At 41.2% G+C, this 25,369-nt stretch overlaps 1 protein-coding gene across 10 annotated transcripts in view; it reads left to right on the plus strand.

Moving 5' to 3' along the window:
• cacna1c (calcium channel, voltage-dependent, L type, alpha 1C subunit) overlaps positions 1–25,332 on the plus strand; it is a 101,812-nt gene extending 76,480 nt beyond the window's left edge. For 3 of the 10 annotated variants that reach the window (XM_056747562.1, XM_056747559.1, XM_056747564.1), the window contains 35 exons: positions 51–276; positions 354–555; positions 643–763; positions 1,293–1,407; positions 1,649–1,769; positions 2,130–2,199; positions 2,961–3,352; positions 3,444–3,503; positions 3,578–3,684; positions 4,221–4,308; positions 4,415–4,522; positions 4,662–4,714; positions 4,795–4,941; positions 5,124–5,325; positions 5,410–5,568; positions 5,650–5,760; positions 7,246–7,329; positions 11,215–11,262; positions 12,562–12,699; positions 13,000–13,065; positions 13,162–13,253; positions 13,497–13,653; positions 13,857–13,984; positions 14,072–14,168; positions 15,335–15,437; positions 15,553–15,654; positions 15,746–15,873; positions 15,959–16,099; positions 16,645–16,985; positions 17,169–17,195; positions 17,866–17,982; positions 18,135–18,256; positions 18,819–18,916; positions 18,998–19,342; positions 19,432–25,332. In XM_056747562.1, coding sequence (XP_056603540.1) covers positions 51–276; positions 354–555; positions 643–763; positions 1,293–1,407; positions 1,649–1,769; positions 2,130–2,199; positions 2,961–3,352; positions 3,444–3,503; positions 3,578–3,684; positions 4,221–4,308; positions 4,415–4,522; positions 4,662–4,714; positions 4,795–4,941; positions 5,124–5,325; positions 5,410–5,568; positions 5,650–5,760; positions 7,246–7,329; positions 11,215–11,262; positions 12,562–12,699; positions 13,000–13,065; positions 13,162–13,253; positions 13,497–13,653; positions 13,857–13,984; positions 14,072–14,168; positions 15,335–15,437; positions 15,553–15,654; positions 15,746–15,873; positions 15,959–16,099; positions 16,645–16,985; positions 17,169–17,195; positions 17,866–17,982; positions 18,135–18,256; positions 18,819–18,916; positions 18,998–19,342; positions 19,432–19,782 — 4,967 coding nt within the window. In that variant the 3' untranslated portion in view covers positions 19,783–25,332. Of the gene's footprint in view, positions 1–50; positions 277–353; positions 556–642; positions 764–1,292; positions 1,408–1,648; positions 1,770–2,129; positions 2,200–2,960; positions 3,353–3,443; positions 3,504–3,577; positions 3,685–4,220; positions 4,309–4,414; positions 4,523–4,661; positions 4,715–4,794; positions 4,942–5,123; positions 5,326–5,409; positions 5,569–5,649; positions 5,761–7,245; positions 7,330–7,888; positions 7,973–11,214; positions 11,263–12,561; positions 12,700–12,999; positions 13,066–13,161; positions 13,254–13,496; positions 13,654–13,856; positions 13,985–14,071; positions 14,169–15,334; positions 15,438–15,552; positions 15,655–15,745; positions 15,874–15,958; positions 16,100–16,644; positions 16,986–17,168; positions 17,196–17,865; positions 17,983–18,134; positions 18,257–18,818; positions 18,917–18,997; positions 19,343–19,431 lie in introns of all 10 variants that reach the window. The other 7 variants (XM_056747566.1, XM_056747568.1, XM_056747560.1 and 4 more) reach the window with 7 other exon arrangements.
• Positions 25,333–25,369: the final 37 nt, after the last annotated feature.

A 25,369-nucleotide genomic window follows, 5' to 3' on the forward strand; every position in this document is an offset into this window, starting at 1 on the left:
TCCCTTTTTCATCAGTTTTTGTTAGTGAATGGTTGTATATGTGTTTACAGATATTGCCAATAAGGTTCTACTGGCTCTCTTCACCGGTGAGATGCTGTTGAAGACGTACAGCCTGGGCTTACAGGCATATTTCGTCTCTCTTTTCAACCGTTTCGACAGTTTTGTGGTGTGTGGTGGGATTCTGGAGACCATTCTGGTAGAAACAAAGATCATGTCACCCCTCGGGATCTCAGTTCTGCGCTGCGTACGCCTGCTTCGCATATTCAAGATCACCAGGTGCATGTCAGAAACACACGGGTCACGGTAAGCGGGCATGCTGGACTACTGTATTAACACTCACTCTCCCCTTTCAGGTACTGGAACTCTCTCAGTAATCTAGTGGCGTCTCTGCTGAACTCGGTGCGCTCCATCGCCTCCCTGCTCCTGCTGCTCTTCCTGTTCATCATCATCTTCAGTCTGCTCGGCATGCAGCTCTTCGGCGGAAAGTTCAACTTTGACGAGACACGCCGCAGCACCTTCGATAACTTCCCCCAGTCTCTCCTAACCGTCTTTCAGGTTCTGCTGCAGTCATGTGAAATTTCCATAAAGCTCTTTACACGCCTGTTTGGTTGATGTTAATGTTTTTTAATGCTGTGATGGTAGATTTTGACGGGAGAGGATTGGAACTCTGTGATGTATGATGGCATCATGGCGTACGGAGGACCGTCCTTCCCTGGAATGCTCGTCTGTATCTACTTCATCATCCTCTTCATCTGTGGAAACTGTATCCTTCGCAGCATGATCCCACTTAAAGGGATGCTCCTGTTTTACACAACATCAAGTGTCACAAAACAGTTAATTTCTAAACTGATGGCTCTTCTCCTGGATGCTGATTGGTCAATACAAATACACATCTGGCTACAAATATGATGCAAATCACCGGTGTATCGCTGTGCAAAGAATTTGTCTTCTAGAGGAAGAATTTGCTCCAGGATGAGATGTAAATTTTTAATGCACTACTCAATGAGACTTTAATTTTTAATTATCAACTTTTAATTAAGTTGCTGAACAGCGGCGTAACAGACTATGGTCACCATATAGCAGATCAAATACGTTAGTTCATAAATTACTGCTTGCAAAACACGACATGAAGCAAACGCAAATAAGAGTTTACATTTCATTTGAAAACCCTTGTATCGAACGATCCAAACAACACATTTTAACAGAACAGCACACATTCCCAATAAGCTTCAAAACCCGTTTTGGTCTTCAAGTCGTCATGTTTCTAGCATCTGCTCCTGAACTCTAACCAGACATCCTTCTGAATGTCTTCTTGGCCATTGCCGTGGACAACCTGGCAGATGCCGAGAGTCTGACATCAGCGCAGAAAGAGGAAGAGGAGGAGAAAGAGAGAAAGAAGCTGGCCAGGTTCGAATGAGTGCAATAATTCACTTTCGTCCTCAGGACCCGTTACATCTTCCTTTGTTGATTTCCTGTCTGTAATGAGCTCATTAAAACAATATCAGTTATTACTCCATTAGGATAACACGGAGGAAATATGAAGTATCATTTTACAGGAGCGTTTGGCTCTCCCAGAGGGCTGTAAATACAGACCGGAAAGCACCACATACACACATTTATTGTGAAGTTTTTTGCCTTTATCTCACAGGACGGCTAGTCCAGAGAAGCGTCAAAACTCGGCGAAACCTCCACAGGTTAATGAGAAGAAAGAGGAGAAGATTGAACTGAAATCCATCACCTCGGACGGGGAGACACAGACTGCCACCAAGGTGACTAGCAAGAGGCCGCACAGTATAAAACAGACTTTGACGACACTTATGTGCAATAAATACAAAACTTATTATTAATAATCATAACAAAAGCATTAATTTTGCCGAGTTATGTAGTTCATTATGCCTGTACTGTACGCTATTCATGTTGGCAACTTGGCACATTGATACAAAAATCAATTAATGTGCGATTTAAACCAATTTTACAACCAGAACTATGTTTATTAATTAATAATATTTTACTTAAATACTGTATATTAAGTTATGCAGACATTTATAAACGTGCACAGTTACTTTGTAATTTCTACAATACATGTTGGTTGTTGTTTTGTTTTTTATTGTGTGTTTGCGTGATTTTAGATCAACATAGATGAGTACACAGGTGAAGAGAACGAGGAGAAGAATCCATATCCTGTGAACGATTTCCCAGGTGCGTCAAGAGCAAGTTTTTAACTTTTTTTTTTGAAAAATTAAGGAATCTGAAGGAGCCCAACAAATCTGTTCAATTCAGCTCAGGGAGCAATTAGCGTAAATCATTCTTCCGTTGAGCAAAGCTTCCTTCTCTACTCACCAAACCTCACCAAATATCTCGGTCCATTTGTATTGTTCATGTTCGTCTATTTATTCACGCCCAAGACGCAAGCACGAAAATAAAGTTCAGTACATTTTAGAAACGGACAGAAGTTCTGGGAAAGGACCCAGAAAACAATAGAGGCTTGTGCAAAGCTTGTTCCCATGAGTTAAAATTACATTTGATTATCGAGAACAAAGAAAAAAATGAAATAGAAACGATACTGTTAGAAATGTGCATGTTTGGAAGAATGATGTATGAAGGTTATTTGAAGGTCAGACTACAGTACTCAAAACTGTCCCAGAAGACATTTTATTTACATTTTGTAGACGCCTATATTTCATAGTTGTTTTGGAAACGTGCCACACAATCTTGTTGGTAAAGTGACCTACTACATAAAGAAGTGGCCATTCTGCTTTTCCAGAAAAGAGCAAGATACTAAAACTGATAACATAGAATGAAAGAAATATTGATGGGTAACAAAAGCAGGGGCTTAACTCAGAATTTACGTATATCTTAAACTATTTTCTAAGTTTTAAAACAATATATTGTAAATGACTTTGATATTCCTCATATGATGAAGTTATTGTGGGATTCAGCTCGCTCTCATTTCTTTGCAGGAGAGGAGGGGGAACCTGAGGTGCCAATAGGACCTCGTCCACGGCCGCTCTCGGACGTTCAGCTGAAAGAGAAAGCCGTTCCCATGCCAGAGGCCAGAGCTTTCTTTATTTTCAGCCCCAGTAACAAGTATAAAAAACCCAAACACACCTTTATTTTTCACATCGGTGGATTACAATACGTAGTATGTACTCCAACTCTGTTTCCAAAATTTCGCTCAGACCCCTTTTTTCTCTCTCTTTCTCTCTCTCTCTCTCTTTGTAGGTTCAGGGTTTTGTGTCATAAGATTGTAAACCACAACGTTTTCACCAATTTAATCTTGTTTTTTATACTGCTGAGCAGTATTGCACTGGCAGCAGAAGATCCAGTGAAGAATGACTCATTCAGGAATCGGGTATACACAAACACACCGACACACACGTCGTGTTTGTGGCGCTGCTCTTCAAAGGCTTTACTAAGAGTCTCTCTCTTTCTCTCTCTGGTAGATTTTAGGCTATGCAGATTATGTGTTTACAGGGATCTTCACCATAGAGATCATGTTAAAGGTACATTTACATTTTAAAGATATCTTTCGTACTTTGACCTTCTCACTATGTAATTTGTGTATGCTTGCTCTCAGATGACGGCGTACGGAGCGTTCGTACATAAGGGTTCATTTTGTCGGAATTATTTTAATATTCTGGATCTGGTGGTGGTCAGCGTGTCTCTGATCTCCTCTGGAATTCAGTGAGTACCCGCATCATTTTCCCAGCTACTAACAAACTGACCAATAGCAGTGTTTCTCATCACAAATGTAACAAGTTTAACATTTTGCCAATCCAATGACGTTACATGACCAGCCAATCGGGTTGTTCTGAAACAATGACACTGACAAAATAACAGCCTTAGGTTAGCGGTATTCAATTTCCTTTCTGAGCCTTAGAGTGTACAAAATGAATTATGTTCAAATAAAAATAGGACATTTTTATAACACTTTTTTTTCATGGATAAAAGCTCAAATTCAGGTTTAACATGAAAAACGCTGTTCCTTTAAACTCAAGTCTGCAAACAATGTTGATGAACTTCATTTTAAGATACAATATGCAAACAAACAAAAAATGATAGTGTATGTTTTTTGTCATGAAGCTCCATTTAGTTATTAAATATGTGATTTGTAAAAAAACTAAATATACTAATAAATGAATAAATAAGAAAATGCAAAAAAATTATAAATAAAATTTGCCGCTCTGATTGGTGATGCCGGACTGTGCTGTGATTCACAGGTCAAGTGCCATTAATGTGGTGAAGATTCTCAGAGTGCTGAGAGTGTTGAGGCCCCTGAGAGCAATCAACAGGGCCAAGGGTCTCAAAGTGAGTTTCTATCGCTACTAATTACAAAACATTTATTACAAAAACACTCATTGTTATTTCTATATAGCGTAATGGAGATGCTGAGTATGTGTTTTTGTTTCCACAGCATGTGGTCCAGTGTGTGTTTGTAGCCATCCGCACCATCGGGAATATCGTCATTGTCACTTCGCTGCTGCAATTCATGTTTGCCTGCATTGGTGTGCAGCTTTTTAAGGTAAGGTCTGATATGTCTTTATACATAATTTTGCTGCTAATTTGCTCAAATATTTAATAAACGCATAAAACGTATTTACCGTTATGTGCAATTTTATATAAGTTTAAATTAATTAACCTGATATTTGCTTGGTTTCCAGGGCAAATTCTTCTACTGCACGGACACCTCCAAACAAACACAGTCAGATTGCAGGTAACATCACTTTATTTGGGAATATAAAATGTAACGTTTCCATGATTAAACAGCACAAAATTAAATTGTGTATGTTTCAGGGGGTCTTACATATTATACAAAGACGGGAATGTCGGAAAGCCAGAGAAAGCTCTGCGTTCATGGGAGAACAGCGACTTCAACTTTGATGATGTCCTGCAGGGCATGATGGCACTGTTCGCTGTATCCACCTTCGAGGGTTGGCCAGGGTGCGACATATACACATAAACACATCCTCAAAATCACACAGGGAGCCCATATGTGTTCTGTTTAAATAGTTTAAACATTTTTAAGTGAATACTTGTTAGTTAGGTCCATTTCAACTTGATGCTTTAGAAACATCTTAAATATTCAAATGAAATATTTATATAAAAGTGTTTTTCTTCAACAGGCTCCTCTACAGAGCCATAGACTCCCACACGGAGGATATCGGCCCGATCTACAACTACCGCGTGGTCATCTCAATATTCTTCATCATCTACATTATCATCATTGCCTTCTTCATGATGAACATATTCGTAGGTTTCGTCATCGTGACGTTTCAGGAGCAGGGAGAACAAGAGTACAAAAACTGTGAGCTGGACAAGAATCAGGTATCCATGTACACATTGTCATTGGTGATGTTTGATATATCCTTTGGGTTCTATACATGTTCATACATTTTGTGTGCTGTACAGCGTCAATGTGTGGAATATGCCTTGAAGGCCCGCCCCCTGCGCAGGTACATCCCTAAAAACCCTTATCAGTACAAAGTTTGGTACGTGGTGAACTCCACCTACTTCGAATACCTGATGTTCACCCTTATCCTGCTCAACACCATCTGCCTGGCCATGCAGGTCAGTGTGCTCGACAACACGCTTTATAACTTTGCAGTGAACTCAGCTTTTTAAAACGTATTTGCTGGTTTGTGTTTACAGCATCACGGTCAATCTCAGTCCTTCAACAAAGCCATGAATATTCTTAATATGTTGTTCACCGGCCTCTTCACTGTGGAAATGATCCTCAAACTCATCGCCTTCAAACCCAGGGTACGGTCTTCACACAGCTTTTTTTTTAGACACACCCTCAATAAGCCCCGCCCTTTCTAGACACTCCCTCCTGCACATTTATGAACAGGCCCGATTTCAAAGCCACATATTAAGATGCAATATGATTTTTTTTAAATGCGTCCAGAAATGTCTCTACACACTGTGATTATATTTTATGAATCTTTTCACAACGATTGTTTCATGGTCTTTTTTCTTGCTTTTTTTTACATTTTTAGGGCTGTCAAAAGTTTGATCGACATTAATCGTTTACATAAAATGTGTCCGTGCACTGTGCATATTAATTTTGTATTTGAAAAAACACATGCACATACATGCATATATTTAAAAAGGTCAAATATAAATCTGGATAAACGTCTATGTATCATTTTTCTTCTAGGTAAATATAAATGATTCATCTAAATATTTCCTAAATACATGTATGTGTATGTGTTTATAAATACAAAAGTAATATGCACAGTACGAGACATTATATAAACACAAACTTTTTTTTAATCTGTGCATTGAACTTTTATAGCAATGAAAGGATACAGATACAGGAGAACAGAAACTTAAACGCAAACTTATATTTGTGATTATATAACTTGTTGTGAATAATCGCGATGAATCGTTTGACAGCCCTACTCATTTTTGTTAGTTTAACAAATCAAAGACGTCTGTTATGTCATTAGGGCTGTTACCCAGCATGCACTGGGTGAAATACCTTTCCTAACTTGACACTGTTCTATTACTGTGTGCTGTTTTATTACCAATTTTGCAGGTATCCAAGACATTTTTATTACTTTTTATTTCTCTTCCCGGTATATAGATAAAATACTGCTAATCATCAGAAATTTCAGACCCTACTTATTCACCCTTACAATAACTTTGACCTGAAATGTTTTACCATGATCACATCCCAACTTTGCCCCAATTGAGGATTGACGATCACGTTTTCCTGAAAACATCAGTGTCTCTCTCACTCTCTCTCAAGTCACAGCTCATCTGCCTCAGGACATTAGACAGCTCGTAATTCCAGCAGTTGCTATTTAAATAGCTCTATGTCTCGCATAACTTGGCAGCAATTTCCAATCCATTAAAGGGTTTCCTGGCCTACTAAGAAAATATCTGATATTGTGTAAGTAGAGACGGCACACGTTTTCTTTTGAGCGCTCACAATCGCTCAAGCTGAGACGGCGGAGCTTCTAAAAACCAGTTTCATTCCTATTCCAGTACATGAGCTAATAAACACAAATCAAACAGTATTTTACATGGAGATACAAACATATGGATTCACCGTTAAACAGTAAAGCATATAACAAAGTATAACGGAGTGAGAATATCGATCAGATGATTTTGCTATCGAACAAGCGTTTGAGATATTGATTGTGCTCATGCATCATGGGTATGAGAAGCGCTAGTGTGATGGTCAATTCTGCATCTCTAACTGCCCTCTCTCACCCCCCACCCTCCCCTCGTCCTGTGTAGGGTTACTTTAGTGACCCCTGGAATGTTTTTGACTTCCTCATCGTTATTGGCAGCATTATAGACGTCATTCTGAGTGAGATCAACGTAAGTACATCGCCACCCCCCTCTCTCTCTCTCTCTCTCTCTCTCTCTCCCCCTCCCTCTTTCTCTCTTTTGCTCTTCTGTCCATCTCTGCTGTCTTTCATTCCCCTGTGCTTCCTACCATTCTTGGCTCTAAGTTTCCTATTCAAGATGGCTTCTGTGGCAGGTCGCCCTCTGGTGGCGAGAGGTTTAGGGCACACGCGAAGGGAAGGGGTACGGCAAGGTAGACCTGTGAAAGGGAAGGGGGCGCACTTTGTTTTTTCTTCTTGCAGGCTGCGATGTACGTTGTTTTGTTGTAACTAACACTCACACCTGAACTAACCCAGAAGCCCTGCCCGTTCCTTTCAAGGTGGTTTTGGGGGATGTTTCACTAACACTGTGGAGCATGACGGGTCCCAGGTGCTTTTTGCCATCGTGGGATTCTCCGGTTTTCTTTTGTTCTTTGGTTTCTCACACCCGCCATTTGGTTTATGATTTTCCTCATGTGAGTTAAATGTTCATGTGTAACTGTTTTCTCCCTTATTTTCTCCTCTCTCCTTTTCTTTTTCATTTTTCTGTCCAGCATTATTTTGTTGATGCATGGAACACGTTTGATGCCCTTATTGTAGTGGGTAGTGTTGTTGATATAGCCATCACTGAGGTTAACGTAAGTAATCTCTTTCTCTTAATCTGCCTGCCTGCACCCTCCCACCCGTCCTAACCCCCCAGACTAACAAAGATGGAGTCGCATTAACTTTCCACCCGCATACATAGTCATGAATGACCTTGTATAGCCTTCAGGGTGATATATCTTGACTTTAGAACCAATGTGGACATTATTTGGTTCCTTATTGCGTTTTGGAAGATAGATTGTTACACAACTTGTACAGTAACTTGATAAAAGTTTTGTTTCTGTTGAGTCAATTCATAAACCTTTAAACACATTTTAACAGAAGAGTCAATATTTGAGGGGGAAACAATGCACCTAAATTGTTGTCCTTACTTTTGAACCCGGTAGTAATGGCAATATTTTGTACGCGTTTCTAGTTTCACAAATGTAAAATATTGATTTTTGTGTTAAATAATACTGGTCATACTGGTGGTTCTATACTGGTTTTGATTAAGGACCTGGATTGTATTTGATTTAGATTGTAAAGTGAAACCTAGCATATTTTTATTGTTGGATTTCTTTGCGTTAATTTACTTAATTTTCGCTCACAGTTTTTGTAAATATTTAAAATGTACTCCAATTTTTTTGTGGCAAGTTTTTCCACACCGTTTTTTGTGGCAAATGTTTGCTTAAATGTTCACAAACATAACTAAATCCTCCTAGTACAGCAACAAATGATATTTTGCATTTCTGGTGCTTAAAATGACTACAGAAATGTCTATAAAATGACTTTATTTATTGGCAAATAACAGTTATCTGGAATTTTCTTAGTGTGGCCAACCAAGACAACAAAAGCACATATTCAACATGCATAAATTGTTTCTTTTGTTATGTTTTATGAACTCAGCTACTTACAGTAGTCTTTGCAATATGCAAAATTATTTTGATTTAACATTGAAATTAATGTTTAAAATAATGTTTTAGTATTTAATTGAATTTATTACCTAGCTGAACCATACATCCAATGAGATAAATGGCATACTTTAGCAATCGCAGTTTAGCAGTATGCAGTTATATTTGCAGAATTCTGCTTTTGACCAATCGGAATCGAGCATTTCTAAAGCTTATCTAATAAAGTTACTCACTTACAAAATTTCAAGATTAAAGCTCCATCTGAGGGTTCATTTTGAGCTACACAAGTTTTTCTCCAAGTTTCTCTCACCATACAATGTGTATGAAGGTCATTTATGATTGACAGCAGTTGTTTCAGAGATATACGCCCTGTTCGCTATACACATCCATTTCAGCACTGACTGGGTTTGGTTTGGTTGGAGTTTTCTCTTCATCCAGCATCTGATTTGAAATGAACGCATGACCTTTGACCCAGCATTGTGTTTCAGTTGTTTATTTTTCCTCTTCTTTTTTTCTTGAGAAAACTCTGAGCACTTTTTCATGCTTCATTAACCCGTTAAACTAATCCGATTAGCCATATGAAATATGAAAGTGATGAATCCGTGCTGATAGCCAGTTCCTCCTCTCAGTGCCACAAGGAGATTAGAGTGAAGTCCCACGACTCTACTCTCCATTAGAAAAAGCGTTAATGTGACCCCTCCTCCTCCTGAGACCGCTCTGCTCCTCTCAGCGTTTCGTCCTCCCTGCCTGTTGGAGGCGCTGTGTGATTCTCACCGTCTGATTGGACAGCAGCGGGGGGTGGAGAGATGGGAGTGTTTGCCATCCTCGTCTTGCTGACGATGCCACATTGCATCCTTCTCTATGAATGCTTCTTCTTTTCTTTCTCTCTGATCTGCATTACCCTCCTTTTATCAATGTTATTCCAGTCTGTCTCTTCTCTCTTTTCTTTGGTGCTCTTTGTACGCCCGCACGGCATTCTGGGTAGGCCTGCCCCCTGCAGTGTTAGCTATTGGCTGGTCCATTCCAGATCAGCCGGTTAAGACGATCAAGTATTTCTTCGATCAAGTAATGAATTTATTGCTCTCAGTTGGCCAACCTCCAGGGGGCAGTGTTATCCAGTTTGTGCCAAATCTCTTATTCAGTGCAATGTGAGATCATGTCTGTGATACTGAACAGTCCTCTGAAAGTGATTTTATCATGACAACTGTTTCACACATGCACATTTGGGTCAATCTCACGACAAAATGACCAGGTCACATTTCACCCCAGAATTAAAACTAAGATGAAATATATGAAATGTTGCGCAGAAGCAAAGTCAAGCCGATTTTAATGACATTAATCGTATAGTATTTTTCTCTATAATGCATATTTCCCTCCTGACTGTGTCCAAATTTATTCTTCATTTCTCAGTAGAGAATATTAATAGCATTTCTTGATACACGCTCAATACTCAAGATATTAACGTATCTTATATATAGTGTAGATCATTTTTACATTTAATCGGAGCATCAATTTTAGTCAGTATAACAAATACTACAGTAACAAGATTTTTTTTTTTAACTGATACAATGATAATAGGAATATGGTTTTGAGAATTGGGTGGCAAATATGCTTAGTTGTCATAATGCATTAAAAATATGAATCTTTCCTTAAAATTGGTTTTATTTTCGTAAAGCAAAATTTACTATCTTTTGATTTTGGGTTCAAATATGGTCTTGACCGGTTCAGTGAGATTCACCCATTTTGAGTGAGTTGTACCATTGACCCAGTTCTGTTTGCTACATGCATGATTGGGGTTGCCAGATCCTCTGCAGTAAGTTCATTTACTGAATCTTGTTCACCAATTTAAACCGTTTAAAGTAACCAAATATTTCAAACTAGCGAGACATTGCAGGGGATCTAGAAATCAGTCTCTCTGCATGTAGAAATCCAACACGCACCTACACACACAGTCATACACACATGAACACACACACACTGTGCAAGACCTGCTGGGAGAATCTCGACTCGTGAGAGATGTCGAACCAGTGCATGTGTCTGTGTGTCACTCACTCATCCTCCAGTTTCTGGCTGCGGACCAGCATATGGCTCCTCCCCACACGGACCATGTGCGGTAGCGCCCTCAGCTGGCTGAAAGACAGATGTGCTATGAGGCGTCTCCCCTGCAAGAAACCCAACAAATACACTTCAAGCGCACCTACAGACACGTTCTCGCAAATATCAGGGCTCAACAGTAATGATGATTCTCTGGTCCAGCAGGAACTTCCTTATTGTTAAGCCTTGAACAAAAAGACGCGCACACACACACACACACACACACACTTTGGCAGGTGTACGGTGGGTGGTTGGCGCTGCTATAGCTTTGATCTGTCTGCCTTTCTTTAAAGCCAGCTGACCCCTCCTCCTCTCCCCCCTCCTCTGTGGTAAGGCCAATGGTACGGACCAACGGTAACCGAAAGCCACCCTGTCACCTATCATTCCACCCTGTCATCTCTTCTATTTCTCCATTATCACCAACATTCATTCGTCATGTGACCTCAGCATGAGCACACGTGTTCTCTCTCATAACTGTGGCATTGAGCAGGCACATGTATATGCTGCTGGTGTGTCTATCTGGTCTTCTCCCCTCCCTTATGCTGCCATGCCTGCCATTGGTGCACTGTAGTCACATGGTCATCGCTCTGTGTGCGTGGTGCAGTGCCGCCCCGGCTGATGAACTCTGGTGTTAATCATCAGAGTGGTTAAGCTCTGGAATCAGCCGGAGGCTTGAGAATAGATGTGTGGTTTTTGCGCTTGCATGAAGCTTATTCCCAGTTTTGCTTGGTGTGATGTTTTTGGCAGGCTTGTGCGTCGTGTATGATTAGAAATGTGTTGTTTTAAAGATCCCATGAAATTGTTTCATTAATGGTACAGCCATAAACTCTGCTAACTTTGGTGTAAGGCCAAAATTCTGACTTTCAATTTCTCAGAATCGATATACATTTTAAAATGTGAACATATGTTGAAAGTGAATTCTGTCAATGTTCAGAAGTGCACAAACAGCACAGCCTTCATAGTTATAGACCTAAAGGGCCAGTTCACAACAATAATAAATACTTGGTCTTAATTCTATCCTAATGTAGATCAAAACTTTACATGGCTTTCTTCTGTGGCACACAAAAAAACATCAATTTTTGGTCCATTTTCATACAGTGAAAGTCAACAGGGGTCAAAAATATCTTCTTTTTTGTTCTGCAAAAGAAAGAAACTCATGCAGGTTTGAAATAATATTAGGGTGAATTATCCCCAAAAAGCATTTATTTTGATTCCATGGGGTCTTTATAGCAGTGTCACAACACTAGAATGAACATATATACACAGAAGTCAAAATTATTAGGAAAAGTCAAATTTGTGATATTGTGTATCTGGTTAAGTTTCTATGTTTGTTTACTAATAAATAAATCATATTATCTTTAAAACATAGCATACTTCCACTAAGTTTAAGAAGAATATTATTAAGGATAACATTCAATTTATTTTAGTGATGTTTCGTATTGTGGCGGGCATTTCTAAATGCTTTGCTTTCATCATCATGTTGTCATAAAGCCACCAGACATCTGTCTCTCTGTAGCTTGTTATCATTGGAAATGTTGAATATTCTTTTGTAGACCTTTTAACCGTCAATGCGTGTGTCAGCTTGAATTGTTCTTGTTTGCCTTTCCATGAACACAAATATGTGTCTGTGCTAAAAAAAGGGCCTTCAAAACACTGAAGATAACGCCAGGATATCCATCACGTTCTTTCGGCTGTTCCGCGTCATGAGGTTGGTGAAGCTACTTTCCCGTGGAGAGGGCATTAGGACGCTGCTGTGGACCTTCATTAAATCCTTTCAGGTGAGATAAAGGACGTTTGGATGCTTTTTTGGTCTGTTTGGGGGATGGATGATCAACATTAGCAGCGATGTGGACCAGACTTTATGCTGACACTTACGGTCTGGCTCTGCAGAGACTTCACCACGTCATTACACACCTGCAGTCACTGTAAAAATAGACTTACAATCGCGATTCCTTTCATTGGAATAGAGGTTTATTGATGGAGTCAAGCAGCAATGCATTGTGGGTCTCGTCCAGCATAGACAGTGAAATGTTATGCTACTTGTTTTTTTATTTACCCTCCGTTCTCTTCATTCGCAGGCTCTTCCCTATGTCGCTTTGCTTATCGTAATGCTGTTCTTCATCTACGCCGTCATTGGGATGCAGGTGAGATCTTTATCCAGCTTCTTCGGCCCACCGTAGCCCTCCTGTAGTTGTCCGATGTTGTGATGCATGATGGGTATTATGTGTCTCACTCTACAGATGTTTGGCAAGATCGCACTGAGGGACAACAGTCAGATCAACCGAAACAACAACTTTCAGACGTTTCCTCAGGCTGTTTTGCTGCTCTTCAGGTCAGTTCTGGCCTTCATCTCTCTCTCTCTCTCTCTCTCTCTCTCTCTCTCTCTCTCTCTCTCTCTCTCTCTCTCTCTCTCTCTCTCTCTCTCTCTCTCTCACTCGCTCTCTCTCTCTCTCTCTCTCTCTCTCTCTCTCTCTCTCTCTCTCTCTCTCTCTCTCTCTCTCTCTCTCTCTCTCACTCTCTCTCTCTCTCTCTTGGTATCGCTGCCTTTCTAACTTTCAAATGTGTGCGCGTTTAGGTGTGCTACAGGGGAGGCGTGGCAGGAAATCATGCTGGCCTGTTCTCCCAACCGTCCGTGTGAGAAGGGTTCAGAGGACGGCCATTCGAGCGAAGACTGCGGCAGCCACTTCGCCATCATCTACTTTGTTAGTTTTTACATGCTTTGCGCCTTCCTGGTGAGTGAACTTCAATAGTCCCTTGCAGAAAAAAACTGTTTATTTTACAACAGCTGTGAAATTCGAGTGCGTCCCCGGCATCTGCCACAGCCTCCGAACAATGTTTACAGAATCTAGCTACGCAACAGCGACAGCGGGTGTGACTCGGAGGTTTCCTGTCATGAAATGATTTACACTTTTTTTTCTCACGTTCTCTCGTACAGATCATCAACCTGTTTGTGGCTGTCATCATGGACAATTTTGACTATTTAACACGCGATTGGTCGATACTGGGGCCGCATCACCTGGATGAGTTTAAGAGGATATGGGCGGAATACGACCCCGAGGCCAAGTCAGTTGACTTACACAGCTGTTGAAGCTTGATCAGTTCATTATTTGTATTCAATAACTTGAGATTAATTGTGATGTGATTTTGCAGGGGTCGGATCAAACATCTGGATGTGGTGACGTTACTGCGCAGGATTCAGCCACCCCTCGGGTTTGGAAAACTCTGTCCGCATAGAGTGGCGTGCAAGGTAGTAATGATACACTTGCCTCAAGATACGATACAATAGGCGTTGCTGGGTTCACAATATGATAATATCACAATATCTTTAACAGAAATTCAAATAACAGACTTACTTCCATTATACTAAAGTAATAAGCCCTAAGAAGCAGCTTCGCGTCATGCCTCAACGTCTTTAGCTGTTATGAAATGCACTGTAACCCTCTGCTTCGCAGGGCTTATTGCTTTTATAAATATACAATGCTTAGCAAGGTTTCATAAAATAAAGTAAATAAAATTATATTTAGATATCTTTGTGGTGCATTCAGCCGTTATATATCGTGGTATTTTATAACGGTTTAGGACTCCGCTCAGCCAATCAGAATCAAGGACCAGAACTGACCGTTTTATAAATTAAATTGAACACTTACATTTATGCTTTTGGCAGGCGCTTCGATAACAGTTCTTGTTGTGAAATTGGTGCAAATTGGTATAGAATTGACAATTATTTATTTATTTAAAGCTCCTGTATAGACAGTTTCAGCGCCAACAACATAAACAAACGTTATGTGGGCCAAACTTAACTTCTGGTAGACCTCCACTAAGAATCTGTAACGGTTGAGTAGTTTTGGATTCATTTAATACAATTCATATACAATCAAATATTAATATGAATGAACAATAATATAAATTAAATCGAAATTAAACTGGTTAAATATTACAAAACACAGAGCAGAAGGTAACTTTAGCTAGCGCGTACGACTATTGAAACCATCTTCATAAATGAAGAAATGAATGAATGAAGCTAAACCCTACGAAAGAAATCAGTAAAAGCACAAAATTATGCAAAAAAGTAATTAAACTAAATTAATTAAAAACATGTTAACATGAGTCACGTGTGCGGCGCAACCAATAGGATCAAACAGATGTCAAAATACATATTCGCTTTTTGTATTACGATATATTGTGCTACAATGCAAATACTACAGAGTGACCCTAACCCAATCTCTACCTCTAAAAAGTCATATTTTTAAGAATTTAGAACTCAAAATATTTATTATATTTTATATAATGTTTATTATTATAATAATATTTGTAAGGTTGATACATCGCTTACTCAGTTAACACACACAAGTCACAGACAAACCTTTGTTTTTTCGTGACCTTTTCTGACTATTTCTTACTTTGTGTGTCTAGCGGCTTGTGTCCATGAACATGCCTCTCAATAGTGACGGAACTGTGATGTTCAACGCAACCCTTTTTGCCCTAGTGCGAACGGCCCTGCGCATCAAAACCGATGGTGTGGAAATAATGCAAATCGCACATTTATTGGTTTCATTAAATTGTCATCATCTTCCCTTTAAGCACTTACATTGAATACTACAAAACAGTCACTGTGTGTGTGTTCATGCTAGGTAACTTGGAGCAAGCAAATGAAGAGCTCAGGGCAATCGTGAAAAAAATCTGGAAGAGGACGAGCATGAAGCTGCTGGATCAAGTCGTGCCCCCTGCTGGAGGTAAGAGGGGCTGGGAATTAAAGTTCCCCGCAGTGTGTATGCCTAGCCTGGCGGTGTGCTTAAGTGTGTGTTTTGGTTTTGTGTTCAACAGATGATGAAGTAACAGTGGGGAAGTTCTATGCCACATTCCTGATTCAGGAATACTTCAGGAAATTCAAGAAACGAAAGGAACAGGGCCTGGTGGCCAAAATCCCCGCAAAGACAGCTCTTTCATTGCAGGTGGGTACAAACTACACACGTCCACACACGGAAGGAATACAAGCCTGGCACACAAAAATTAACTGAATATGTGTGTGGGGTTCAGGCTGGCCTGCGTACTCTACACGACATGGGTCCTGAGATCAGACGGGCGATATCGGGTGACCTGACCGTGGAGGAGGAACTAGATAGAGCCATAAAAGAAACCGTGTGTTCTGCGTCCGAGGATGATATCTTCAGGGTAAAGGTCTGATATTGCCTCTTATCTCCTCCGCTCCGCTCACGTCATCGCTTCTGCCGCCGGAGCTTCTGCCCACCCGCATTGATCAGACCATCAAAACTGCCGAGTGGAGTCATCAGAGTAGCGTCACCCTTCTCCAAGGACGAAGGGTCGCTAAAGCAAAGCTGCTTGTTTAGATTCTTTTTTTTAGCATCGTGGGCCATTTATTCAATATTAATTTGTTATTAAGACACACAGTCATTATTATTCATGCTGTTCATATTAAGTAAAGTTTCCTCTTTGGCGTGATCATCCAAAGAGGTCATAAGGAAATCATTAGTAGAAACGCTTTGCCATCATCATATAGATAAGGCGCCTGCTAAACAACTAAATGTAAATTCAATGCGGACTGTACTGAACGATAACACTTTTGGAAACTAGGAATAAAAATGCGGAGTGAATTGGAGACCATTTAAAGAGGTTGATGGGTATGAAATGTGGAAAAATCTGTATACCAGGTGTAAACAGGGACTTGAGTTGAACGTTTGTTGATTCCTCGTCTGTCTTTGCAGCGTTCTGGTGGCCTTTTCGGCAACCACGTCAACTATTACAACCAAAGTGACGGCCACGCCTCCTTCCCACAATCTTTCACAACCCAGCGGCCGTTGCACATCAGCAAAACTGGCAGCCCCGGTGAGACGGAATCTCCCTCGCATCAGAAGCTCGTCGACTCGACCTTCACTCCAAGCAGCTACTCTTCCTCAGGATCCAACGCCAACATCAACAACGCCAACAACACGGCCATCGGACACCGGTACCCCAAACCAACTGTCAATACGGTGGACGGACACACCGGGCCCCCCCTCACCACTGTCCCACTGCCACGGCCAACATGGTGCTTTCCAAACAAGAGGTACGGTGTGATCAATGCTGAAGAGTGTCGTTTTTGTTTTTTAAGTTTTAAGGAGCACAAACTTTGCTCAGTTCACATACTCTAGTCTGGAGTGGTTCATGTTAGCGGGTAGATTTTAGGTTTATGTCAGAATCCCACTCCTGATTGTCATCTGTCTCCCCCTCTGATCGTCTCGTGGACCAGGAGCTGTTTCTATGACACGTTTATGCGGTACGTTCACAGTCAGAAAGAGAAAGACCTCATCACTATGGAGAGCTTTTGTGCGCTTTCTCCATATTAGGGTGGATCTGATCTTCATATTGCACACACACAAACTCCTGTGTGTGTTGAGAGATCCACTTCGCGAATCGCGTCAGCTGCGAGCGCATTCTCTGATTGGCTGACAAATGTATAAGCATGCGCAAGCTAAAAGTTCAGCAGCCACACATACTCGCGTCGGTGTTTGTGCTTTGGCTGGTCATTTCTAGGCTGTACAGGAGGGGCTCTTCATTCAGACCCAAATAGACAAACATCACATGCTGCCAGTTAACCGGAAATACAGGTTTAGTGCTGATGCATACAACACAACCTGAAATACTGAATATCTTTTTATTTTGAAATGGACACGTAGTCTTAATGAAGTGCCCCTTCTATTCAAATTAGTTCCCCTGATAAATAAAGTGTCATAAGGTTAACATGTCAGAATAATATCAGTGTTTCTGTGACACAATCAATTATAGATGAAAGCCGTGGCAAATAAACCTTTCTCTGCTACTTTACATCTGTTGTCTGTATGTTTATGTGCTATTTCCTTGTTTTACTGGTGTTTTTGACAGCTTTGTTGCAGATTAACAAGCACAATATGCTTATTGTTCACCTGAGTGTGTGTGTGTTTGTGTAGCTCTGATTCCAGCGACAGTCGTCTCCCCATCATACGGCGAGAAGAAGCGTCTACCGACGAGACGTATGACGAGACGTTTCTAGATGAGAGAGATCAGACCATGCTTTCAATGGACATGTAATACTTCATTCTTGTTTGTCACTTACGGATCATTCTGTGAGCTTTGTTGCATTAGAATCGATTTCAACTGTTGTCCAACAGAGGTGTCGGTTATTTTACAACGGCTTTGCATTTGCCTCATGCTGTTTGTGCATGCGTGTGTCTGGCAGGCTGGAGTTTCAGGATGAAGAGAGCAAGCAATTGGCTCCCATGGCGGAGGGCGATGTAGGGGAGGAGAGGAGGCCGTGGCAGTCTCCACGGCGACGAGCCTTTCTCTGCCCCACTGCACTGGGTAAAGACCTGCACACATTCATTAGCTCGAAAACATGTCAGGAAGGATGAATTAACGAACGCTGTCAAACGCTAAAAAAATCCAGCATAAAAGTTGTACTGCACTGTGCATATTCATTTTGTATTTATAAACAAATATATGTAATATTAGGAAATACTTCAATGTATATGTATGTATGTAATTATATATAAATGTTTACACAATTTTATATATTTCCTTAATCCATGCATGTGTATGTTTTTATAAATACGAAATAAATATGCACAGTACACAGACATATATTATGTAAACACAAATTTTAGTCCGAATGCAATTTATGGTTTGAAAGCAACTTTTTTAACTTTTTTTAAATACTTTTGGTATGTCAGACTTATTTGCAAAATGTTATATTGATGTTTAGACACAAATTCACGACGTTATAGAAGTAATAAGTATTGTTTCCTCCCCTGTTGGAAAAACAAAATTGTGTAGGAAGCACTGGGGAAAAAATATCATTTATTTTGCATCTTTAAAAGCATACTTAAACATGTCTTCCTCCACACCCATGCGCACGCACACACAGGTCGACGGTCTTCCTTTCACTTGGAGTGTCTGAGAAAGCATAACAGACCTGATGTTTCTCAGAAGACTGCACTACCACTGCACCTAGTGCATCATCAGGTATTTGCACACATAAACACTCTCCTGCTGAGTTTCTCCTCGTCCTTTTCACTCAAAACATCTATCTGCTCATATTCAAAGGCTTTGGCCGTGGCAGGCTTGAGTCCCTTGCTGAGACGAAGTCATTCTCCGACTTTGTTCTCGCGTCTATGCTCCACGCCCCCCGCGAGTCCGAGCAGCCGCGGCGGAGGAGGTCCGTGCTACCAGCCGGTTCCATTTCTCCGGTTAGAGGGCAGCGGATCCTACGAGAAACTCAACAGCAGCATGCCGTCCGTGAACTGCAGTTCGTGGTACAGCGACAGCAACGGCAACCACAGCAGGAGTGCGCAGAGGACGCAAAGACCCGTGTCGCTCACGGTTCCTCCGGTCACACGCAGAGACTCCATATCTCTGGCACACGGGAGCGCCGGCAGCCTCGTGGAGGCGGTAGGGGCGCTTTGCTCACGTTCTCAAAACATATCTCAAATAATTGAGTCTCCTTCATCGCTCTTCCTCATGTTTCTTTCTCTCCTCAGGTGTTAATATCTGAAGGTTTGGGTCGCTACGCACAGGATCCAACCTTCATCCAGGTAGCAAAGCAGGAACTAGCAGACGCCTGCGACATGACCATGGAGGAGATGGAGAACGCTGCCGATAACATTCTCAATGCCAACACTCCACCCAACGCCAACGGGAACCTGTTACCCTTCATCCAGTGCAGAGACATTGGTTCGCAGGAGTCTCGTTGCGGCCACGCGCTGGGGCTGTCTAGCGCCGCAGGGTCAGACGAGCTTCTGGGGGAGGAGTTAGACCTCTCTGAGGGGGCGGGGCTACGGAACAGCGCTCTGTTGGAGGACGAGGACATGGAGTGCGTGACAAGTTTGTAGGGGGAACGTCAGCACGAGGACTTCCTGTGTCTTAGCCCAACTCTCGCCGAGGACACTGCCGTCCCGCAGTCTGACCGTTTGTTGCGTGTACCTACCGTAGGGGTATAAGGCCATTCTGCTTAGCTGAGAGCGAGTCGGTTTTTAGTTCGTCCGTGTGTTTGCGAGAGCACGAGCGAGTAGGCGAGTGTACGTGTTTGTGTGTGTGTTTCTAAAGTGCCTCACAGTTCTCACAACCTTGATTGCGTAAGGAGGAAATGAAAAAACAACCCTGACCGAACAGGGAATCGTGGGAAAAGATGCGCTGTTACCCAACGAATGGGATACTGTACGTCCGTCGGTGGACGCCTGGGGGCCAAAGTAGGATTGCGGTGACCTATGTGTCTTGGAATCCACGGCCTCATACGGTGCGGATGTGTGGTGCGGAGCGGAGCGGGCTGTGTCGGGAAGTGTGCCGTACAGGAGCGGTCACAGGTTCGAGGGATGCTCAGAAAGACTAAATGGACAAACTGGAGAGGCAAAGCCCACTCAGATATAACACCCGTCTCACTTTTCACGGGGCTGTCCTTCATCCATTCGTCAGGAGAAGCGTCGTCTATTATACAACCCCAACCCCTTTTACAGGCTCATTTTCAGTTCAAGATTTTGCTGCTTTTTATTTTATGAGTTCTACCCATAATTCTCTGGTTGAGCTGTTTTGTTGAAACGGCTTTGAAAGACTGAACGGAACTCTCTGAATTTCCCTCTCTCTGTTTTGTGTACCGTTACGGCTTTCAGCTGCTAGCTGGGAAAGGTCATTGCATCAGTGGCCTTTGACTTCCAGAAGTGCTTCACTGTTCTGCCGTTTTTTCCCTTCTTCCCAGCATTTGGTATTTCTATTATTGTTTATCTTGAATCGCACACAGGTGGATGCTGTTTTTTTTCTAAATTATTATAATTACTATTATTATTGAAGGATGTTTATGCCAGATGCAGTGTTGTGACTCTAATGCCTCTTACAGACAAAAAGCTATTTATTTATTTATTCCTGTCAGAGGTTGGCGTGTGTTCAGGGGGATCTCTCTCATGTTGTTTATCGGTAGCTCGCGAGCTGTAAATGGGCAGTTTAACTCACCTGGACGCAGGTAGCACTGATAGGTCACACGGTTCCAATGCTGCTGTTGGATTGGACGTTCTGAAACTACTGACGTTTCTTCACTGCTGATCTCCAGAAACATTCAGCCGATAGTGACAGACGGTCTGCACAGGAAACAGCAGAGCTTCTGAAGGTCAGTAAAGGCGCACTTTGAGGAGAGGAAGCGTGGATTATTTAGGAAGCGTAGCGCATCATTTCAAAAACACTAACGTAGTTCACACAGGGCTAAATATACTACCACGATTAAGTCATTATGAACGAACAAACGTCAGCAGTGTCATGGCCTTCATCCATTAATGTTATTAATTATTATTATTACTGTTGTTAAGGATATTTTTTTCTGCCGGGTTCATCACTGAATCCATGCAGTTCACATTTACACGCAGAACTACTTTTTTATCTATTATGCAAATAAGCTGTTGAAGCGTTAGCAGTTACTCATGTTGCTTATGTGAGTTCAAAGTCATCCCCTAAACACATCCATTAATGAGAAATGATATTGTCGATGTATGAAGCGACTGAAACCTGACCAATCCGCATCCAGAGCTTCTTTCTGTATGTCTGGGTTACAAGTTTTCGTCACCGTTTTGCTTCAGAAAATTATTATATGAATTTCTCTTCAAATAGATAACAAATTACTTCCGTCTGCTTGACTTGTTTCTACACCGAGCGTCCTGTTGTTTCCTGGCGTTTTGTTCCAGGCCTTGGACATTGAAATCCCGATTGAAATCCCTTTCACTTGTCACATGCTTTCGGTTGGGAGTTTCGGAACGCTTACAGGAGATGTCTGCTCTGAGGACAAAGCAATGCGTGCAAAAAAGAAATTTGGAAAAAATGTAGCCAGAACCCACCCGCTCTGTTCCAAAGCCGTCACCACACTCCCATATCTCCTATACACACGTGCCATGTGTCATTGTGAGGCTGCCCAGGCACATTTCGAGGCCTTGGTTGTGTATGTGTGTCGAGTTTATCTGTGTTTAGTATATGCACAGCGGAAAACTAAGTGCGAATGTGTAGTCGAACGTGTGTGTTTATGCGGTACGAGTGTGTGCGTGCATGCGTATGTGCTTGCATACCACAAGATATGCAAAAACAATGCAATAACTTTGACTGTACAACAGTTTCCTTCAGAACTACAGCTGTACAAAAATCTAAGATCCAGAGAGAATATATTCACTGTTGTGTATTAAGTTGCAGAACTTTAAATTCAAAAAACCTGTCATACTTGAAATGGGGTGAATTTGAGTATTGAGTATTTTAACAATCTTGTGCGGGTCAGTTTGGTTTGATGTTTTTCTTCCGTTGGAATCGATTTCTTCTGCATGAGGTTTTTTTTGGTGTGCCAAGCTTTCCAGTAACTTGGTTTTATTTCGTTTTCATGAAACATTGAGGAAACGCCGATGACGGGTCAGACGAAACGTGAAGGTGTACATAGAGGTGGAGAGCAACGTCTCGTCGGTGCGAAAGTGATTTTGCATATCTTGTGCTCATCCAGCTGAAAGGTGCATGATACGCAAGAGCAGCTTTCTCTCTCTTTTGATCACTGCTCTTTTCTGTTTTACCTTATCACTCCGTTCTTCTTCTTCCTTCAGCAGACATCACAGTGAAGCTAAATCTTATTACATTCCCCCACACACGTACATGCCAGGTTAACAGATTTGATTTGATTTTGGACAGCGGGGATTGTTGGCCATTGACATTTTCACATTGTGTTTGAGGCTACATAGGAATCCCCTCATTATGTGTCGTTTCTCAAGTCTTATGGACAATCTGCATTTGGAAGGAATATTGAACTGATCAGAGGTTTAAACGAGTCTAAGCTTGTTTTTTTCTATCACGTGATTTCATTTGCATGGAAATGCTGGAATCTAAAGACTGGACAGACTATCCCTTCATTAGCCAATGATTGTATATTTTTATAGACTAGAGAAGAGTTAAAAGAAAAATATAAACTCATCTATATCTGCTGAATGTCAGGGTCAAAATGGCTACACACAACAGTGTTTGAGAATGTATGTAGTGACTTATCTGTATAGATAGAAATTAAATTTACGATAGAGAAGTATAGAATAAATCATTCGTAGTCACTGCAGTAGCTCCTTTTGAAACTCCAGTTGTACGGATGGTTGGGCATTTATTGAGGGAGGCGTGCAATGAGATTAATCGAGGGCTTGTTCAGAGCTGCTGTTTTCAATCGGATATAACACGTTCCCGGCGAGCGACAGAACAGTCTGGATAAGCCACAAGCTTTCGGTCTACAAAATCAGCCCCCGTGTTGAATGAAATGCGCATCAGCGGATGAACGATCTTTTAGGAAGCGCTATGTAATGCTCAGGCCTGGTACCAAATATCCGACTGAATATTTTGTTAGTTGCTCGGTGGTGTTTTTCTGCCCAAATCGTTTAAATGTAGCTTTTTTCTCTCAGAGAATCAGAAGTTATTTTATATATTTTAATATGTGAGAAATATTTATGAAATGGAAAGATGACTTAATCACAAAGTCAGTGATTGACTGCAATTGGTCGTGAGGTGCATTATGTTTACCTCGTGTAGCAGCATAAGCAAGATTCCCTAAAAACAAAAGATGATTTATTTGAATAGATGACGTTAAAAATTACATGAATAGATTATAAACTCAAAGCCTTTGGAAATGTAAAACCCCCAGGAAACATCCCCTGGTTATCTAATATTATCGGAAACGATCCATAGTAAATGAGCAGCAGTGGAACGTTGTCGAGACGCATTACATCTTAGTGTCCCTTTACAGCGATTGGTTTTTCTTGGATGAACCCAGTAATGAAGGAACACGGATGGTTTTATAGTTTAGGGAAAACATTTTTTGGGTTTGTTAGTTTTAAGTCTTTGGTTATGGAGTTCTGTATATGGGTTTCTGGGTTCACGTGTGCTTTTATGGAACTTTTGCATGTTAGATTGAAGGTGCGCGCTGAGGGGTTGACCTTTGACCAAGAGAAAGCCTGGACAGGTGCAAAGTTTGCCCTCTGGTTTAACCTTTGTGTAGCACGTATCTCCAATGTCCTCCTTTATATGACTGTTAATTTGATATTATAATAAGTTAATGTAGTGTGTAATCGAGTTTTAACGGTAAACTAAAAGCTAAGGTGGTGATGCAATAATCACGATTTGCACATTTAAACCACATTTAGTTTGATACGTCATACACATAATCCAAGTAAAGGATGAATTTATGCATAGATTTTAGCTGTCGTGTAAATATTAATTTCGCCCTAAATTCAAAATGTCAATCTCGCCATAGTTTCATTTCAGCAGGTGGGACTATATTTTCATGCAGATTGGTTCAGGTCGATTTAGTGCACCGATGGCGCTGGAAACTGAATTAGGGCCCAATGAATGCGAAGGTGTTTCCGAGTGGCATTTCCCTGCCTCCAGTTCCACCCAGCGAATGTAGCACTAGAGAGAGAAAACGGGAGGAACGGGAAAAGATTTGGAGGAGGAGCTCAAGAGTATTAATTGCACAAATTTCCATGTATGAATGAAGTCAGCGTAGTTTGAATTTATTCTTTATCACATCCCGATTTCATTCTGCAGAGAAGGATGTAATGTTTGATCAGGTCTGGTTGGGCGCAAGAAGCTCTGGGCTTAACTTGTTGGCTCCGGTTGTTTCTCTCTTTCTCTAATGGGCGGCAGGCCTGAGGGATCCTATTCCCTGAAAGCACCACCACGTGACGCTATTTTCCTTGCCGAATTAGTTCACACGTTCTTTGAACATATCGTCTCAGTCGCTTTATTTCGATGACCACAAGACCAGCTTACGTTGTTTTAATTGGCGGTACGAACAGGAAATGTAGTCTCGAGGTCCTGAAGCGTTGAGATTTCTGAGCTGAATTAAAATGAGTTGTATTGTGCTTTTGGTAGATGTTGAAGGCATCAGTGCTGGTCATTCGGGTCTCTCGTGGAACACAGACATTCACATTTTGGACCACCGACTTTAGAGCCCGGGTGTTATTAAACCTCTGTGAGACGTCTGCATGGTCTGTCATTCCCTCCTCTACTTTCGCCGATACTCCGTTTCATTTCATCGTTCTTTCATTTGTTCATTTAGATTTGAAAAAGAATACACAACATAAATCAGAAGATTCAATCACTTTTTCTACTCCTATTTTCGAAAAAAAGCGAAACGAAAAACCAACCAAAAATATTGGATTTGTAAATAAGTGATTGTACAGTTTGTATCTGTATCTGTCAGTCTGTCTTTGGTGACAGAGTGTGTCTTGCTTATAACGCACGCTACCAGTAAATAAAAACTAAAAAATATCTTTAGATTGTATGGTTCTCGACAGGAAGTTTTAAATTAATCTCTGCTGTATATTCCTGTAATATTGCATTTTTATCTGAGGAATGATGTTATTAAACAATTGCAAATAAAGTGAATTTCCTAAGGTTTGCTCCTTCATGTGATGCATTTTATACAGGCTG

The sequence above is a fragment of the Triplophysa dalaica genome, chromosome 5 (genome assembly GCF_015846415.1).
Source record: "Triplophysa dalaica isolate WHDGS20190420 chromosome 5, ASM1584641v1, whole genome shotgun sequence".
In the NCBI taxonomy this organism is placed as follows: domain Eukaryota; kingdom Metazoa; phylum Chordata; class Actinopteri; order Cypriniformes; family Nemacheilidae; genus Triplophysa; species Triplophysa dalaica.